Here is a 17,618-nt window from a genome sequence, read left to right as displayed (position 1 = left end):
CTCTTCTGCTTTAGTAAGCCAGAGTTGGTCCTTCACCTCTTTCAAGAGGAGTCCCAATTGAGATTTAATGATGTCTGGCAGACATGAACATTTTTGATTAAGGACCAACTTTGCCAAGTTTGTTCTAGGAGAGGATATTTTTCATTTAAATGATGCTGTCTCTTCTTTGATAACTAAAGTCCAGTTGAGAGACAAGACAAATTTATTGCCCAATCTCTTCTCTCCCAAACAGGAGGTGTTCCTGGATAAGGCGAGAAGAGAGAGTCTCAGTGCCACACAGCCTGGACAGGGATGTGGAGTTTGGTTAGGAAAATGTAGGGTGGGATATCTTGATCCATCCTTGGTGGGTCCTCCTGAAACTGCTTCTGTCCTTGTGGAACCAGGGAAGAAAATTTCCCTTCAATCCTGGGTTTCACAGATCCAAGTTCCCAAGAGGTGAGGTTTGGGTGCTCTATATTGTAGGTCAGGTGAATAAAGTTCCGACACAGATCAGAAGTGGCCAGCATTTACAGGCCAAGGTGGCCAGGAAAAATGGCTCACTGGTTCTTTAAAAATCAAAGCTAATAGCTAATCACTGTACTTGGTGTAGATTAATTAATTGTATGCTGCTCAGATAGGTTTATTATATTTGAGGCCTTCAGGTATTTTAGAGACAGTTCAGTGAATCAAAAAGAGCCTCAGGCTACATGAAGAAAATATCCTGGGGGACTCCTAGTCCTAGGAGACTCACCAGCCCCCCCCCCCCATGAAAATAAACAGAGGAACTACCCTGCGATTCTAAAACAGCCAGAGGGCCACTATGCTGTCTTGAATTTAGAACTGAATGGAACATTATCTGGTATACTGTGGCCTTTTACAACTTAAAATGACAGTTTAGTTCTCTTTTGACCAAACAAAAGTTTTCCTTTGAAAGAATCCAAAGGAGGAAAACAATCCTTTTTTAAACACAATTTTAGATATCTCTAAAGGCAATATATCCTAATGGTTGGAGCAAGTGTTTGGTAAGTTATCACCCTGGGCAAACCAACTGGGGTTAAGGGACCTCAGTCCAGTCATTTAACTTCCCTAAGCCTCATTTCTCCTATAAGTGATGAAAAGTAAAATACCAGAGTCTAATATAATGTTTGAAGTTCATGAAATCAGTATCAGGTTATCTACATAGCTAAATTATTATGAGGATTAATGAAGAGTATATTTAATGCAAAAAAAAAAAACCTGCTTAGTAACTGGCAATAATAACAATCAGACCTGAAAGTCTATGAAAATCTACTTCCTAGTTCAAGAGTTGAAGGATGAGGTTACTCATCATTTTTGTACAAGTTGATTGTCCTATGATTATCTGTTACTATCACAAATCTTAAAACTATAAGCTCATGGGCTGGGGTTGTAGCTTAGTGGCAGAGTGTTTGCCTAGCATGTGTGAGGCACTGGGTTCAATTCTCAGCACCACATATGACAAAGTAAAACAAAAGTCCATTGACAACTAAAAAAAATTAAAACTATAAGCTCATGAATCATTACTTATTTATTTTTTGAGCTTTTTTCATCAGATAACTGTCTATCCAATAAAGTAAACAAATTAAAGATGTAACTAAAACCAATCAATTTTTCTGTTAGAAAATTTATAAGCAGAGATCACTAGGGTAATGAGAAAGTTCTAGAGGTGGATAATGGTGATGGTTGCACAACATTGTGGATGCTTCTGAATTGTATACTGGGAGATGGTAAATGATAAATTTTATGTTCTGTCTACCTCAATTAAAATGAATAAATAAATAAATTAATTAATAAAAGAAGACATTTAGAAGTACCATAACCAGAGCTTTGGATTCACCAGGGCTCTACTCTCCCACTCACCAAACATGACAATACTGTGGATATACAGAAAAGCAGATTATTTATACAGACATGGGAATTTGTGAAAAGAAGATCTGAGCATTCCCACAATCACTACCAATTCTAAAAATATACTGTAATAGTTAATAGTTATTTTTTAATGGAAAAAATATATGTGCCAAACTCAGCTCAGACTGATTGAGAATTATAGCTTCAAAGGCTGGCTTGGCTGTTTGAAAAATCTTTAGTGAATTTTATGAGATCAGAATTCTCATTCCAGATCTTTCTCCCAAGCCTGGGGCAACTGTGTGACTCGCCTTCTCAACTTTGAAGTATTCCTCTTCTACAAGGCTGTGGTTGCCCACATCTTTTGCTAAAGGTTAATTCCCACTATCTACAATCAGTTTCTGGGGAAATTAGACCATCAGCCAAAAAGTGAAATTCCTCTCTTCCTTTGAACTGAAGAACTCCACTTCTCTCTAGGCTGAAATAGTAGCTGCTGCTGTTCAAATAAGAGAGAGGCTGGAGTTATTGGTTAGATTGAAGTGGAGCCCTGCTAGAGAGAAGCTGAGCTCACATAAGTGCTTGGTTCACATGTGAGCTTATTTTAATTTAATCATTAGGTTTAATAATTCCATTCACAATTACATTTTTGGGTTATGAAACATTTTGCCTTTTGGAGCTCAATGTCTTCCTTAGACAAACACACCCACACATTAAACATGCACACACCCTCTTGAAGAATCAGTGCATTTATGAAAAGGAAGCCTTTACCTGAGAATGCAGGTGCTCACTTCCATTTCTTTCCTCCAAAAAGTTCTCAGCTATTTTAGAAGCTATGTTGAGTAAATATCTAAATAAGCCAAAGATTAGGGATTCTGTTTACTTGGCTATTATTCTGGGTTGCCATTTACTTTCATTATTGAACTTATGTTGAAATCCTAAAGCTATCAAATTCTACCTCTCATTCCATATTATGCTTTTGTCATTTATCCCTTTTCTGCTGTGCAAGAAAAGAAGGTTCCTGCCAAATGAGTGTGTTGTAAAGTACAAATCTTTTTCTGCATGCATACATTCACATTCGACAAAATAAAATAACTTTATTTTGCTATAAAATCTTGTACTGTATGTAAGGCAGTGAGTACCTTATAAATTCTAGTTGGCATATGCCATCTTGCAGCTTTGTCCCCCTAATATCTTACTGAGAACTCACCAAGATCTTCTTGGAGCATAGTGTATTTCTGATAAGTTAATTCAGTTGTCAAAATTATAAAAGAGCAAGGGGAAAAAAATACAGTGGAATATGCATATGCCTATTTCCAAAGCAAAAGCTTCATGGTAAAACCTGAAAAAGAAGTTTAAGGAATTACTCGCCCACAGAAGACTGAGTCACTGTGTCTGAATCTGGATCCTGATTCTAGGCCCTCGCTACTGGGTGACCTTAGGTATATAAGTTAGCAAACACCCCTTAGACAGTTTAGATAATTAAATAACACTCTGCACATCAGGAATACCCCCCAAAAATGCTTTCAGGTGTAGTTATTGTTATTGCCCTCATTGTTATAGTTACTGTGACTACTATAACTCTCCCCTGTTCATTCAAGTCTAAAATATAAAAGAGTAGAAATGAGATTTACTGATTAATATCCAACATAAAGTATCACTTATTTTGGGGAAACTGGTATGTAAGACTGTTGTGACATGTTAATAAATCCGTGTCCTAATGTGAAATGCATGTACACGTAAAGAAGACAAAAATAAATCTAGTGTTGAAATTTCTATTATTTTGAGTGTGTGACTTAAGGTTTTAAGAATTTGGAAAGCTTGATTTTGTTTAAACTGTTTGAAGAAGAAATATAAGATGAGGTAGGCCTTCTTTAACCCTACAACTTAAGCAAACGAAATGTACATTTGGTACTAGGAAAACAGTAAGAAACTAAACATGTTACCTGACATGCTCCAACTTAGGTGATGGGTCAGAAAAATAACTTGATAATGCTACTCAAATATTTGAGATGTGCAAACTCTGAGATTAAGGAGGGATTATTCTATAGGAAAAACTTTAATGTAAAGATGAACTACTAAATAAAAAAGATAATTGGGCTTAGGTATGCTAATTGCATAATCAAATTTCATTATTAATAGTGTTATATAACAGTCAAAAGGAAATTGTTTCTTTTGGAGCTAGTTGAAAAACTCAAATAAATAGCAGAGGACAGCTTATAAATGATCTTTTAGGAAATGATCCAGTTAAACCAAAAGACATCTGCTAGTCCCTATGATCTATGAGAAAATTTCCAAGTCAGTTAGCAAATGTCAATTTTACTTCTTCAACTAAAAGGTGCTCTAAATCTCTGTGATTATGATTTTAAACCTTTTATTGTTAAACTTTCCAAATGTGAATTCATCAGTATATCCCCAACATCAGTCCTGTCTAAGATATTCATGGCTCCTCACTGCCTTGGTCCTTGAATCTAGATCTGGAGCTTTAGGGAAATGACATCTGCTTTTCTAAGCTGTTTTTAGTCCACTGCCCACAGCACATTTCTAAGGTTAGAAAACCAGTTAAGAACACCATCTGTAATCAACACCTTTACAGAACATTTTAGAAATTTCCCTTAAGTAATCAAAGCACTGAAAGAATATTATTTACATATTTTAGAAGGTAGTATACGTTCATTCAACAAAAATGGATTGGTGGTATATTTTTCACCATGAGTCTACTACAAGATATTTTCTCAGTCCTGAAATAAAGTCAAACTCCAGACATGTTATCTCAAATAGTTAAACAAATGCAAAAAAGGCCCAACAAATGTACATAGTAAGTAAAAAACAACAGCTTGCTACCATTCAAAGACAACATTCAAAACAAGCATTACACACCAAACGTAACCAGTAATAAAAAGAAGTTGAAGACAAAGACAGTGTCCAAGAACTGAGCTTCCAGAGGGATCTGAATAGGTACACCGTGAGTTAGTCAGACACCTCAAGGGCCCCAAAATCAAAACAGCAAGGTGACTCCTGACCATGGTATTTAATAGCCCTGCAGCACTCAGGGGCCAGTCAGCTTCCCAGACCTCCATCTCCTTATATGTGACATATAAGAACAAGTGGCAGCTACATCAGAGATGCTCCTGTATCACATTCAACCCACTTTCATCATTTCATTATGTCACTGCCTTTCCTGCAGAGTGGATTTCCTTCCTGCATGCTATTGAAAACAGAGTACTGATGATCTGAAATGATTTAGGCAGGAACTTCTGATTCAGGGTTTCGTGAGAAGTGCTGAACTCTGACCAGCAAGAACATAAAGGGGAAATGCAGGGACCTTCCTCTTGGCTAACAGGGTTCCCACCAGTCCCTTCTCTCTGGTTGTATTACCATCAATACTCACTCACCCCTGGACAGAATGTCAAGACATTATACTGAAATGAAAAGTGATTAAGACAAATGTAATGCCATACAGAACTGACAGAGGATTTTCAGGTGAGAAGTCAAAATTCTAGTCAGGTACCTAGGTGCATACCTACAGTCGCTGCCACCTATAACAGGATAGCTTGAGCCCAGGAGTTTGAGACCAGCCTGGGCAACATAGTGAGACCCCATCTCAATTAAAAAGAAAAAAAAAAGTTAAAACTCTGTTAAAACTGGGGTAGGGGGATCAAGGGATAGTAGAGGCTTCTGGGTTAAGTTTAGTATAAGAGAGCAGAAGAAAGACTATAGTTTCCTTACAAAGACTCACTTTCTTGTTTGGTGTAAAGAGATTAATATGTCACATAGCTTTTCTTGCCCTATATTGTAAAAATTACAGAGTGCTGAACAGTATCTAGTGTGATAGTTAACCTGATGTGTTATAACTCCAATTTCCCACAGCAATTGCTTATTCATGGTGTTTCAGAGTTATTTTTAGAAAATTGAAAATTGCCACTCTTTCCTCAGGGCTTCACTTACAGCCACCACACACTTTTGCATACCTATATCTTAAAAAACTTTAGTTTTAGTTCTTTGCATCTCACATTCTAGGAATCTCTTTAGTTCAAAGTTTGGCTTTTTCCTTTCTATTGTATATATACTTGAATAGCTACTGGAAGGGTGGGTGTATCTGATCTTTACAGAATGCAACCTAACTCTACTATACTAGGTTGACTTGGTGGTCTTCTATTATAACAATTATACAATGAAAGAATGATCTATTTTACTCTCTCTTATAGAACACTGGTCATGTGTAGTATGATAAATGTCCATGATATTTAGGAGGAAAGCTAATAAAAAGAATAGAACATGTGCCATCTTGGGAAACCAAATGGTGGAATTCACTTAGGCATCTTCTGTCCTGCTAACAAAGCCTAACCAAAAAGGACAGATGCCAGTGAAGGGGAAGGCCCGCCGGTTTCTGATCAAGGTTCAGTGGGGGAAAAGAGCTATGCAGGTGGTAGTAGGAGGCAGAGGCCAAACTCCTACCCAGATATCTGAGAGGTGACACAGTGACAGGAAGAGAACAAGAGGGAGTGAACACCGATGTATACAACACCTTTGCTATCTATAGTTTTTCTTTTACGTTATTATAGAGATTCACAAAAATATTTAGGCCTATAAAATACTTGGAAATATATTTGTGATATAAAGATTTCAGAACCAGGCAAATAAAAACCAGTTCTTGCTCTAACATTTTTTTATAGTACAAGAAACATCTGACTCTTGAAGTCGATTTTGATATTGATACATATGCTCAGTTAACAATCTTTATTAAAGATCTACGCATTGAGCCTTACAACAAAGCTGTAGGTGCAGCCATGAACGTGACCACCTCAGAGAATTAGGACTTTACTGGAGGCAGAGACCATAATAAGCTAATAAATGAAATAATATATGATAAAATTAGGGCAGGAAAGTAGGTAGAGTAAGGGGGGCAGTCAAGAAGGACAGGTAAGCCTTTTTTGGTTATAATAGGGAATGGAAAGAGTCTATGCAAGTCTGTGAACAACCCATTGAGATTCATTAGAATGATTTACTTCGAAGAGCATTGATTTGTTTGGCATGTTAGTACCTTCAAATCATCTTTTCATACTTAATAAAGCTGTGTGAGGGTTTTTTCCCCCAAGTCATTTACAAATGTGCAATACATTCTGGGGAGGGCACTCATTAGCCAAGGCACATGGCCCTTGGGTATGCTCTGGCACTCACTAATGCCGGGCCTCCACACAGGGGGCATAGATGTCAGGCAGAACATGTCAGGTGTTAGTACTTATCTCTCTCTTAAAAATCCCACTTGATTAAAATATTAAGAAGCAAAGAGACATTTAAAACAATAAACTCCGGAATAATCATCCAAAGGCAGCATGCATCTAACTGAGTATGCCAGTTTTTTTTACCACATAATGCCAATATTTAGGGATTAATCCAATTGTATAGTTAAAAGTTAACTGCATATTTTAAAACTAGAGTAACTACTAATTTTCAGTGCTATAAAACAATAAAAAATGCCTTTTCTGTTTAAGTAACTATGCCTACACTTCGACAATAGGGGAAATTAATCAAGCTGACGTAGAACAATGACAGTTTATTTAGCTTTCTTACTTTAAATGTCAGCTGTACTCTTGCTGACAGACAGGACTTGCTGCTCCTTGACTGCCGTCATGTTTGTCTTGTACAAATAACACCAACATTACAGCCACGTGATAAGCATATTTGGCCTATTGCCTATTAGGTTGGTAATTGGGTTACTAAAAACAAAAAAAGAGGACTAATGTTCATTACCTAAGATGATGTATCAACTGGATATTTTGGGTCGATTTGAAAAAAATGTGTCATCTCATCAATTAAAGCTATCTAAAGGCAAAACAAATTTGCCTTGTAAAAAAAACCCAGGTTTCTCATCACTAGAACTTGTTGGGGCAGAAGGGCTATTTGATAGGCAATTCCACTCAGGGTCTCTTGGGTGATTTAGTAATTGGATCCCCTTGGCTCAGGTGCTTTTGCACTGAATTCCACACAGTGGCTGACCTGTTTAGACCAGCAGGCCTCGCTTTTGCCTTTGCATTTCTACTTTATTTGTTCTCACATATTACACTCCAGGTAGCTGTTGCCTCCCCTGCTGACTATGGTGTCTCCCATGGCACTCAGTGGCCATGATGTGGCAAATAAAGTATCATGAGGATGGAACCATGGGGGGCATAAAAATCTTACCAAGCCAGCGTTCCCTATTACTAATATCTTACAACGGTGTGGCACATTTGTCAGAACCAATGAGCCAATACTGACAGAGCATTATTAACTAAACACATACTGTATTCAAAGCTTCTTAGTTTTTATTTAATGTCCTTTTTCTGTTCCAGCATCCCATCCAGGAGGCCATACTACATGTAGTTATGTCCTTTGGCTTCTCTGGGCTGTGACAGTTTCTTAGACCTCCCTGTTTTTGATGACCTTGCCAGTTCTGAGGAGTGTTGTTTAGGTGTGTAGTAGAATGTCCTCAATTTGTTTCATCTGATATTTTTCTCATAATTAGACTGGGGCTGTGGGTTTGGTGTAAGACCACCATAGAGGCAAAGTACTCTTCTCATCACAGCACAAGAGCAGGTACTATACATGTGACTGATTATTGTTGATATTGACCATGACCACCTGACAGAGGCAGCCTGTATCAGATTTCTCCACTGTAAGGTGCCTCCTTTTCTCCCCATTGCATACTTGTTCTTTGAAGGAAGTCACTCTGCACAGCCCATACTTCATGGGAAATTTGCGTATTGAAATTGAACTCTGCATCATTATTCATTCATATAATTGACATCAGTATGGGTCTATATTTTATACTCAGTGTTATACTGCATTAATTGATTGCTCAAATTGTCCCAGCTTTTGCCATTGAGAGTTCTGTCAGTGGGCTCCTGACTGCCTGTGACATATGCAGCATGTGTTTCTGAGCAATCCTCATTTTCTGGCATTACAACATGCTTCAGGTTAATTTTGTATCTTCCCTGCTCCAGGCCTAGAATCAGCCATTTCTCCAAAGATCCCTGGTTCTTTACTGGAGCATGGCATGATCTCAGCTGGAAATACTCAACGGTATTGAAACCAAGGTTTTTAAAGAAGAGAGCAAATGTCTTTATAAACTGCTTATATTAATCTCCTTTGGGTATGGGGGGGTGACATTTTGGAGTATAAGCCATGATCCTCTAGTTTGTGCTGTGAACAAAAATAATATTTAATGAGCTACAAGAGATGATGTAGAATAATTATGGCAAAACTGAATGCGTTTTGGCAAGTATAAAGCTCTGAAGAAATGTAAAGTATTAAATAATTTTAATTAGCTTAAGGTAAGGCCCTGAGGGCTTCTAGACCTTCATTCTGAGTCAGTTTGGAAAGGAGTTTCAATTTTCTGATAACTGACTCATTTATCTACTATTTCTTCTCAACTTATCTGATCTTTATTTTTTTTAAACTCTGTCTAGTTATTACTTTGTATCTCTTCTTACAAACTAGAGACATAAAAATAAAGCTAAAAGATTCTTTCTAGAAAGGAGGACAAAAATAAAAGTGTTTAATATTTACCAACAGACACCTGGAATATTAAAATCTTTCCATCCCCTCTAAAACGTCTTTATGTAGGGCTGGGGTAAGAGCACCAGGACCGATGAAGCCAGAGGCAGAATCCTGAACCTGGAGAGAATTTTTCCCCAGGATCACAGAGTTAGAAACCCATTGGCTAGCTTTGCCTCCAAAGTCTAAAGGAGCATATAGGAAACAAAGATTTACTCCTGATCGGAAGCAGTTCATCAGGCAGGTCTTTCCCCGGGCAGTGAGAATAGTTAGTTGCAACATTAAAACAATAACACAAAAGACTTGAGGATCATTAGGGAGTAGTTCATTAGGGTACTACCAGGCCTCAAGGATCAAGTCACTTGGTTCTCCCATTTGGTGCAAAACAGGTCAATTTCAAATCAAAATTCCCATGGGCAAGGCAGCAGTAGAGAGAGTATAAACCCTGACCAAGTTTCTTTATTCACAAAAATGAGGACTGACATGACAGAGAATTAAATTAGGTAACTGCAGACAGAATCTACTCCATGACAAGTTTTTAATAGTTTCTTTTTTTTCTTTTTCTGGCTATCTAAACCTAAAAATTCAGGAAGGGCCATATGCAAGAACTTTCAATAATGTAATTTTCAATAATATAAAACAAAAAAGATAAAATACTTTACAGAGGAAAGCATGTATAGTTTCTAGCCTGAAGAGCCATATAATTCCACTCTTCTATTTGTAATAAGAAAACAAGTCTGCTTCCTATTAAGGCCAAAATATGACTTCCTTGCTACTCAACAAATCTTAGGGCATGTTTATCTTTCTAAAAAACTACATTTTCTAAAATGATTGTAATGGAAACTGTAAATGGATATTGTTCTACTGGTGTTAACTGGAATCTGAAAGGAAACTGAACCCTGCATCAAGCTAATCACAGTACAACTTAAAAAACATTCCAGTATATATTTTACAAAATGGCAAAATGAATGGAAATGTCATATCATCATGGTTTTAAGCAAAAAAAAAATTCAGTTCTCTTATTGCTCAGAAATATGATCCTTAACATAAACTGAAAAACATTGTAGGGTATATGAAGGAACAGCAGAAAACCTTCAATCGACAACTGAACAGAGGACTAAACCTCACTCAGAATGCTCAGCAACAAGAAAGTTGGTTTCAGCTGGGCATTGCCAAATATCATACTTATCATAAACATCTTTATATAAGCTATGAATGTGTTTAAAAATTGATAAGGTCATACTATCTGTAATGTTTTTTATTGCTATGTGTGCACACATGTATACACATACACATTACTTCAGAGATGGACTGATAACAGGAGAAGAGGATCAGAAAGTGTTTGGAATCAAATCACATTATACCTCCTACAGCTCCTCCTACAGTAGCAGAACTATTAACTGCAAATCCAGTTCTATTCCACCATGGTTTTCTTCTCTAAAGAAGGAAATAGTGTTTTAAACACTATGGTGTTCTCTTCAAGTGGCATTTAGGGTGTTGAAAAGAAAAAAATGCAGACTCTTTAAGAAAGGCCCCTGCTGAGCTTCCTGTAGAGATCTCTCTGTACAGAGTTAGGCAAAGGGAACTGCTAAATAAATGCCTTGTAGCCTGGAGTTAGAGAGTAGAGACTCTTGGTTGCCTAGCAGTGGCCTTTAACTGATGAATGTGGAGCAAACAAGGGGAAAAAAGAAAAAAAGGAATCCTGTGTTCTCTGGGACTTGCTTTAGAAGGAGTTCTGACCACTGAGGCTCTTCTGTAAGCGGGGACTAAAACTGCAGAGGAATTCAGTGAATGAGCACAGCCAAGTTCCTAAAGGATGATTCATTCTGGAAAAGATAAGTAATCTAAAAGTGTACCCATGCAGTATTTATTATTCAAAGATCAAAAGCTGTCTCTATTTGATTGCTCTGATATATATCATTCAAAGACTGCAAGCACAATACACAGACATTGGGGCACTAAGGAATGGCTTGGAGTTCATCCGAAACAAAAGTCTTGATGGGGAAGGTAAACAGAGTTGTGATTTAGTCAGGAAGGTACATAATTTGAAGGTAAGTATTCTATTTGCTTCTTGCTACATAATAGAATTTTTTTATACTTACGTAGTAAGTAGTTAAAATATATAAAACACTTATAAAAAGTTATATTTTCATAAGAGTGATCCCAACTAGATTGAATATGCTTTTTTTTATATCACAAATCTCAGTAACTTTACCAATCACTCCTAGGCATACCCCAAAATTGAGGTTATGAGCCATCATCTAAGTTATTCTGTTTTGGGGTATAGGCTGGTGGCATGAAAGAAAATGAGAAGCTACTACAGGTCTTGTCTTATAAATCCAACCCTATCGAGTGACAATAAGCATACCCTCTTTACAGGTCCCCCATTCATCTTTGGCAAGCAACAAATCATGCGAATTAATGAGATCTGACAGAACAACATGAAGAAAAATATTAAAGTGTAAAAGCAGAATTGTTCTATTGGTGTTAACTGGAATCTGAATACTTTAGCACCTCTGGTTTGAACCACTGACATATTTTTCTCTAAAGAGTTATGTGGATTTTAGTGTAAAAAATATTAAATTTCTTAGTACAAAAATGTTTTGGATAAAGAACAGAATTTTTAGCAAGACAGTTGCACTATTGTCAGGAACAGAATAGAAAAATACACTAGCCAAAAGATAAAATGTGGAAAATATTAATTTTTCTTTTGATAGAACTATATGAAAATTAATATTTATTAGTGGACAGCATTTAGAGTTTGGCCTCAAAAAGGACAGGTAAGCAGAGCTTCTAGAGGTCACACCTAACAGGAACTATCTCCAAGAGGAAGGAATTCAGGTGCATCTCTCCCATTCTCAATTCATGGAGGATTGTCTACACAGCACTGCAAACCACTAGTTACACAATTTTAAATGGAGAAAGGATAGTATCTTCAACAAATGGTGCTGAGAGAACTGGAAATCCATATGCAACAAAATGAAATTGAATCCCTTTCTCTCACCATGCACAAAAGTTAACTCAAAATGGATCAAGGATCTAGGAATCAAACCAGAGACTCTGCGTCTAATAGAAGAAAAAGTTGGCCCTAATCTCTATCTTGTCAGGCTCCAAATTCCTTAATAGGACACCTATATCACAAGAGTTAAAATCAAGATTCAACAAATGGGACGTGTCCAAACTAAAAAGTTTTTTCTCAGCAAGAGAAATAATAAGTGAGGTAAATAGGGAGTCTACATCCTGGGAACAAATTTTTACCCCTCACACTTCAGATACAGCTCTAATCTCCAGAGTATACAAAGAACTCAAAAAGTTAAACAACAACAACAACAACAACAAAAAAAAAACAAATAACCCAATCAACAAATGGGCCAAGGATCTGAACAGACACTTCTCAGAGGAGGACATACAATCAATCAACAAATACACAAAAAAAATGCTCACCATCTAGCAATCAGAGAAATGCAAATTAAAACCACTCTAAGATACCATCTCACTCCAGTAAGATTGGCAGCCATTATGAAGTCAAACAATAACAAATGCTGGTGAGGATGTGGGGAAAAGGGTACACTTGTACGTTGCTGGTGGGATTGCAAATTGGTGCGACCAACTTGGAAAGCAGTATGGAGATTCCTTGGAAAGCTGGGAATGGAACCACCATTTGTCCCAGCTATTCCCCTTCTCGGACTATACCCAAAAGACCTAAAAAGAGCATACTACAGGGACACAGCTACATCAATGTTCATAGCAGCACAATTCACAATAGCTAGACTGTGGAACCAACCTAGATGCCCTTCAATAGATGAATGGATTAAAAAAGTGGCATTTATACACAATGGAATATTACTCAGCACTGAAAAATAACAGGATCATGGCATTTGCAGCGAAATGGATGGCATTAGAGCAGATTATGCTAAGTGAAGTTAGCCAATCCCTAAAAAACAAATGCTGAATGTCTTCTCTGATATAAGGCGGGGTAACTCAAAATAGAGTAGGGAGGAAAAGCATGAGAAGATTACCACTAAACAGGGACGAGAGGTGGGAGAGAATGGGAGGGAGAAGGGGAATTGCATGGAAGATGGAAGGAGACCCTCATCATTATACAAAATACATATATGATGGTGTGAGGAGGAAGAATAAAAGAGAGAAATGTGTCACAGTAGATTGGGTAGAAGGAGGTGATGGGAGGGGAGGGAAGGGGAGGTGGGTATATAGGAAGGGCAGCAGAATACAATAGACACTAGTATTGCTGTATGTATATATGTGGCTCTATAACCAATGTGATCCTGCAATCTGTATCATGTGGAAAAATGAGAATTCATACCCCATTTGAATCAAATGTATGATATGTCAAGATCATTGTATTGTCATGAGCAACTAATAAATAAAAGTACACAATTTTAAAAATCAGTTGCTTACTATTATTAGCCAATTAATTTCACTTTTTCCTGGGTCAGTAGCAGACCTTTGGTTAGGTGTCCTGTTTCATAGGTTGCAGAAAAGCTTGGTTTCTGCTCTTGGAAGTACCAGGTTTGAATTCTGGCCCTTCTATTCACTGCCTTGCTCATGGGAAAGGGACCTGGCCTGTTTAATCATCTGTAAAATGGAGGTAATGATAATTTCTACCTCAAAGAGTTACCAAGGAGATTAAATTAACCAATGCATAAAAATCATCTAAAACAATTATATCTGGGTGCAGTGGCATGCACTACAAAGTCTAAGCTTACTCAGGAGGATTAGGCAGGATTCCTTCTTCCTAGGAGATGGAGGCCAGCCTGGATAACATAACAAGATCAGGTCTCAATCAATCAAACCAGTTCTGGCTGTAGTAAAGTTCAAGAAAGGCCCATAAGCATTAATGTGCACTATTGTCAAAAGATGACAATTTCGAGGCATATTCCACTAATGGCTACTTGGAACTGTGGGATCAGTGGGTGTACTGACTTGTTTCATAAACCTGTTGCGGTGTTAAACATATGGAACCTGGATGAATACCTGTCCCACCTGAAAAAGCTGAATGAATAAATGCAAACACCACAAAAGCAGGATTTCTGTACTTTACCTCTTACACTTAAAATTTTGCCTAGCATGTTATCAGCACTCAATAAATATTTGATGAATAAATGAACGGTTGAAGGCAAGGATCTGAAGGAATGCTAAAAAGGGTAATAGCAATTAGATTCAACCTATATAGGCAAGGACACCTTTAAGTTAGACCAATTACTATCAGGACCTACTCCATTGCTACAATGAAAATTACACTTCCCCAGTATCGGGAGTTTATTTCCTAAATGCAATTTTGTCCAACAGTCAGAAGGTTTAGCAGCAAATATTTGTTAATATATTGAGAGTATTCAATAATACTTGCATCTTACTAAAATATTTGGGCAAACATTCCACAAAAAATCATGATGGCCACTTCCAATTGCAGTTAAAATTTTCTGTGAAAATATTCATATATAAAAATAACTACTCAGTGGTTGGGGCTGTAGCTCAATGGTACAGTGCCTGCCTCACATGTGCGGGGCACTGGTTCGATCTTCAGCACCACATAAAAATAAATAAATAAAGATCTGTGTCCATCTACAACTAAAAAAATATTAAAAAAAAACACTAAAAATTTTCATAGGAAAAAAGACATTGTATCTGTATCACAAAAAAGGTGATTTAATTAGGTTTTATTTATCAATAGGTAAAAAATCTACCTTGGTGCCTTGGTATTTCTAAGGAAAAAAAATAAAGAAGAAATAAATGAGTCCTCTATGCTGAAAACAATAAACTGGGGGAAAAAACCCACATTATGACCTGTTAAAATATAACACTGCATTTTTTGAGAATTTTAGGACTAATTTAACAATTTTCTATTAGTATCTCAGTAATATTCTGAAAGTGGAAACTAAAACAGAAAACTCATAGAATCTTTAAAAAGAAGGAAACACAACAAGCACACATCAAGGAAAAGTTTCTATACTTGGTTTTGTTTTACCTTGAACCATGAGCATGGGCTCCTTGCCCCCGCCGTGGGCCAGCATCTCCCTGCGATAGCGCTCCCCAGCGGCCCTGGAGAAGAGGAGAGTGTTAGCCACACTTGCTGGAAGGGCTTGCCGGACTCCATGGACTCCCATCTTGAGTTATTCAAAGGAAGCCACTCTGGTGCCACATTCAGGAAACTTTCCACCTTATGACAAGTCAGCCCTAGATTATTTTCTTACTTTTAAAAACTGAATTCTGATTTCTGAATGATTCTAAAATAAATACATAAAACCAGGTGTGATACATTCACTGTTATCAGGATAACAGAATCTTTGGCTTTCTGTTTTTTTAGCATATAGAAAGGATTATTTAGTTTATGTAGTATAGAATAAGTAAAAGATGATATGCTATTCTGTACAGCTTTTAGGATTATTTTAAAAGAAGGTTTGAAATTATTCATGCCAGTCTTTACTTTCTGAAAAAAATTTGAGATAGCACCTAACAAAGACAGACAAATAACACTCTGAAATAAGAGTGCAGGAAAGACAGCTGGCAGGAGAGGGTAGATGACAGCAGCAAACCTCAGCCCAGAACCACAGCTAAAGGACCAGGAGACTTGACAGTGTGTGTGCTAGTGGTGAAGGCAGAGACGGAAATGCAGGTGGTTCTCAGCTTCTCAGACTCTTCACCAGTGAGCTGCACCTATGTGACACTGACTTCCACGGAGAACACTGTACATCTGTCTATACACAGGAAGGCAGGTTTGGAAAACTTTTTTTTTTTTTTTTTTGCTGTGCGAGGGATCAAATCCAGGGCCTCATGCATGCTAGGCAAATGTTGTACTAAGGAGTAGCACCCACTGCCCCTTAGAGACTTTTCTTCCTTCCTTCTTTTATTTCAGTATCAGTGATTGGATCCAGGGGCACTATATCACTGAGTTATGTCCCCAGTCCTTTTTCATTTTTTTTTTTTTCTCTGTAACAGGATCTTGCTAAGTTGCTGAGGCCAGCCTTGAACCTGTGATCCTCCTGCCTTGGCCTCCCAAGTCACTGGGATTACAGCTGAGACTTTTTATAGATTGAAATTCCCCACATTAATGACACTTAGAAACAAACTAATGCTATTCCTTTATGTTTTGTGGAAAATGTTATTCTTTTAACACAATTGACCATACATTGTGATGAGATGACTTAGGTAAATTGAGATTATTTTCATTCCACTGGCTCTGGAACATCTTTATACCCAGGTAACACGGTGAACCTATATACATGGTCTCTAATTGGACCTTTTGAGAGCATTACAGCATCAAAAGCATGTTGGCATCAAACATCACAGTCACACCCTGAAATGAATGCTAAGGTAAGGCAGGAAGACTGCACCGAGGTGTGGCCCTCTCATGGAAGGACAAGAGCCTTGCCTGTACCCGGGTCCGGTGGCCTAGGGTCCCCTTCAGGCCACAGGAGGCAGCACCCCTTTTCCTGCTCCAAGCGTGCCGCCACTCTTCAGGGCCTGATGAAGGCTCTCTGCCTGATTATTGATCACAAGCAGGATCAAAAGGACCCTTTGACAGAGGTTAGGAATTTTCTAGTCTACTGAGCACTTTTACTAGCTTATTTTTATGTGTTCATAAAAGTATGGCAACTACATGTCTAGGCAAGAATGCACACATAACTAAGATACAAATATTTGGAAATATATGTTTTTAATAGTATGTGGTTTTCTAGTATAGTTCCTTCAAACAAGATAATATTTTTCCCATTTTATAGAAATCTCCAGTAAAGAGTTGCAGTCCCTGAAACTGATTTACTATAGTTAAGTTTGGCTGTAGATCCTTTGAAAATAATAAAATCCAAAGAGCAGACCAAGTGTCTGCAGTCTGCAAAGGGCAAGACAAAATAACATGTGGGTACCAAGCTGTAAAACATTTAAAAATTCTATGACATCAGATTTAAGTTCAAAAGATTTTAGAATTGAATGTGACTATTAACTGCTGAGAAAAGCCAAATCTGTGTCAAACTGTTTGAAAGCTGAGAGGTGTGAAAGAGACAGGCAGGAGCAAGGAACTGGAAGAAGACCGAAATGACCATCGACCATTGTCAACATTAAGCCCTGAACAAATCACTCTCCTCTGAACCTCAGTTTACTATAAAACGTAGCTGTTGAAGCCAAACTGCTGTGAATGTCATATGTCAACTCCAGGGCACGCTAAAACTCTAACAGGATGTGTATTTTAAACCATGTTAAAGTGGTGAAGATAATAGTCACCCACC

General features: G+C 37.5%; 1 protein-coding gene across 1 annotated transcript in view; it reads right to left on the bottom strand.

The window, feature by feature from the left end:
* Positions 1–17,618, bottom strand: part of Mipep (mitochondrial intermediate peptidase) — a 144,341-nt gene that overhangs the window by 7,170 nt on the left and 119,553 nt on the right. Inside the window, exon 18 of the mRNA XM_005337580.4 lies at positions 15,362–15,435. Within this exon, the coding sequence (XP_005337637.1) occupies positions 15,362–15,435 (74 nt within the window). The remainder of the gene's footprint in view (positions 1–15,361; positions 15,436–17,618) is intronic.

This window comes from Ictidomys tridecemlineatus, chromosome 6 (genome assembly GCF_052094955.1).
Source record: "Ictidomys tridecemlineatus isolate mIctTri1 chromosome 6, mIctTri1.hap1, whole genome shotgun sequence".
NCBI lineage: Eukaryota > Metazoa > Chordata > Mammalia > Rodentia > Sciuridae > Ictidomys > Ictidomys tridecemlineatus.
This window is presented reverse-complemented; position numbering and strand designations above follow the sequence as displayed.